This window comes from Nicotiana sylvestris, chromosome 2 (genome assembly GCF_000393655.2).
Source record: "Nicotiana sylvestris chromosome 2, ASM39365v2, whole genome shotgun sequence".
Lineage (NCBI taxonomy): Eukaryota > Viridiplantae > Streptophyta > Magnoliopsida > Solanales > Solanaceae > Nicotiana > Nicotiana sylvestris.
Genome location: NC_091058.1, coordinates 149,154,707 through 149,157,178, shown reverse-complemented (window position 1 = coordinate 149,157,178; position 2,472 = coordinate 149,154,707). Strand labels below are relative to the sequence as shown.

At 40.9% G+C, this 2,472-nt stretch overlaps 1 protein-coding gene across 1 annotated transcript; it reads right to left on the bottom strand.

Moving 5' to 3' along the window:
- Window positions 1-370: 370 nt before the first annotated feature.
- On the bottom strand, window positions 371-2,227 carry LOC138885768 (uncharacterized). The gene is made up of 5 exons (XM_070166748.1): window positions 2,117-2,227; window positions 1,490-1,609; window positions 846-1,323; window positions 522-785; window positions 371-468 (listed from the first exon to the last, which is right to left on the bottom strand). Exons 1-5 carry the CDS (start codon window positions 2,225-2,227, stop codon window positions 371-373), a joined length of 1,071 nt encoding a protein of 356 aa, XP_070022849.1.
- Between the last annotated feature and the right edge of the window lie 245 nt (window positions 2,228-2,472).

Sequence of the window (2,472 nt, the reverse complement as noted above, 5' to 3'; positions counted from 1 at the left end):
CTTGTAGCCCGAGAACCCATCAAGAAAGCAATAGAAAACACGGCCGGCCAATCTATCGAGAATTTGATCTAAGAAAGGAAGTGGAAAGTGATTCTTCTTTGTGACCTTTTTGAGCTCGTGATAGTTCATACATACCCTCTACCCGGTCATCGTTCTTGTAGGAATCATCATTCTTGTCATTGGTGATCACCGTCATGCCCCCTTCTTTGGGACATATTGAACCGGAGAAGTACATGAACTATCGTAAATGGGGTAGACAACCCCGACATCCAACCACTTGATAATTTCCTTCTTGACAAATTCTTGCATAGACTCATTGAGTCTACTTTGATGTTCAATAGATGATTTGACGCCATCCTCATTCATTATCTTATGCATGCAAAAGATGGGGCTTATCCCCCGAATATCTGCCAAACTCCATCCAATAACCTTCTTCCTCTTTTTTAGCACTACCAATGTGGAATATACCTACACGTTAGTCAAACAAGAGGAAAGAATAACCGGTAAAGTAGAACAAGGACCAAGAAATTCATACCGAAGATGTGGAGGCAATGGCTTCAACTCCATGGTAGGAGGCTCTTCGGTAGAAGGCTTTGTAGGAGGAGTTGTCCTATTTTTAAGATCTAAGGACAATTTTCGGGGTGCATAGTTGTATGACCCCATTCCTTGCAAAGAGTTCACACATTCCAAGAAGCCATCCATCTCATCATCAATAAAGTTGAGCAAGATGGCCTCCAACATATCACCAACATTTATTGTATCACTTGTATCATCAATAATGAAATCTGTCACCAAATCCATAAAAGAACACACCTCATTGCAATTTGGTTACCGCATGGATATACACACATGGAATACCACTTTTTCATCACCAACCCAGATAGTGAGGTCTACAGCTTCAACATTACAAAGAGCCTTACCCATATCAAGGAAAGGTCTCCCAAGAATAATTGGAACTTCATAATCAACTTTACAATCTAGAATGACAAAATCCGCCAGAAGAATGAATTTATCAACATATACCAAAACACCTTCAATCACACCCAACTGCATTTTCATGGTACAGTTGGCCATTTGCAATCTCATAGAAATAGGTCTTGGTTTCCAAATTTGCAAGGTCGTGAAAATTGAATAGGGCATCAAATTGATACTTTCCCCAAGATCACAAAGGGCTTTAGCAAACTCGGCACTTCCAATTGTACATGGAATCGTGAAAGCACCGGGATCCTCCAACTTAGAAGCAATTGAATGTGCAATTGCACTCACTTGATTAGTGACGTTTATGGTTTCAAAATTCATTGACCGCTTCTTTGTGACACGATCCTTCATAAACGAGCATTTGTTCCAAAGCTTCAACTAATGGCACGTTGATTGAGAGATTCTTCACCGTTTGAAATGCTCTTGAATTGATTCACCAATTTTCTTGGCCAGTCTTTGAGGGTATGGAGGTGGAGACTTGGAAAATGATGCCTTAGTCTTTTACACTTACCAATTCTGGTATGTCAATAATGTGGTCCCTAGCCGGGTTCACCTCCTCTTGAGTCACTTCCCCATTATCATCAATATCAATACGAACTTCATCATTAGGTTTCACCATATTGTTTGGGATCTGTTCATCTTGGATTACTTGATCATCATCAACAAGTTACCTTTGCCTTGAGTTGGGTGCATTCCCACCTCTTCCACTTCTTGTGGTAACGGCCATGGCATGACCCATATTGTTACCACCCTTTGGGTCACTACTGTTTCGCCATGGCATGCCCCATATTGTTACAATTTCATGTGTGGTCCGCATATTGCTTCAGCTAGCAGGGTCTTGGATTCTGCAGCCGCACAATTCTAGATTGCGGCTGCAATGCATCTTCTGCGTCTCCATAATTCTTGTACGGTTCGCACTTCAGGGAAAGTTCAGGTATTGGTATTTTGCACACTCTCTGAACTTTGAATCATTAGTTAGTGCAAAATCTTGTTTTGTGGCCGCACAGTTCATGTGCGGCCTACACATTGGTTGAAATCCTGCTGGGCTCTTTCTCTTGACCTGCGACCGCAAATGGAATTCTGCAGTCTACACTTTCTTCTGCGGACCACACTTCTTAAGTTTTGCGCCCCTTCTTACCTTGTGATTCAGAACACTCCTTTTTGAGTCAGATTTCAGCATGGGAGTTGAAACTTCTAGCATTCCTGTAATTAGCACATTTTCATTAGTTTTGGGAATAAACATCAACATTTTCAGACTAAAACAAATGCAAAAAGGTGTGAGTAAGTGGTCCAAATCCACACTGTTTACCGTGAAAATGTTAACAACAATTAAATTTGTAAATGGGATTCTAAAAATAAGTGATCTATTCACGATCTAGTCGTTTGAGCATTTGATGCTAATAATATGGAGTTTAAAGATTAACTACAAGCTAAAATGGGATGATAATAGAACCGCAGGGCCTGCTGCCCGGACGCAGGTCTAATCGATGAAGT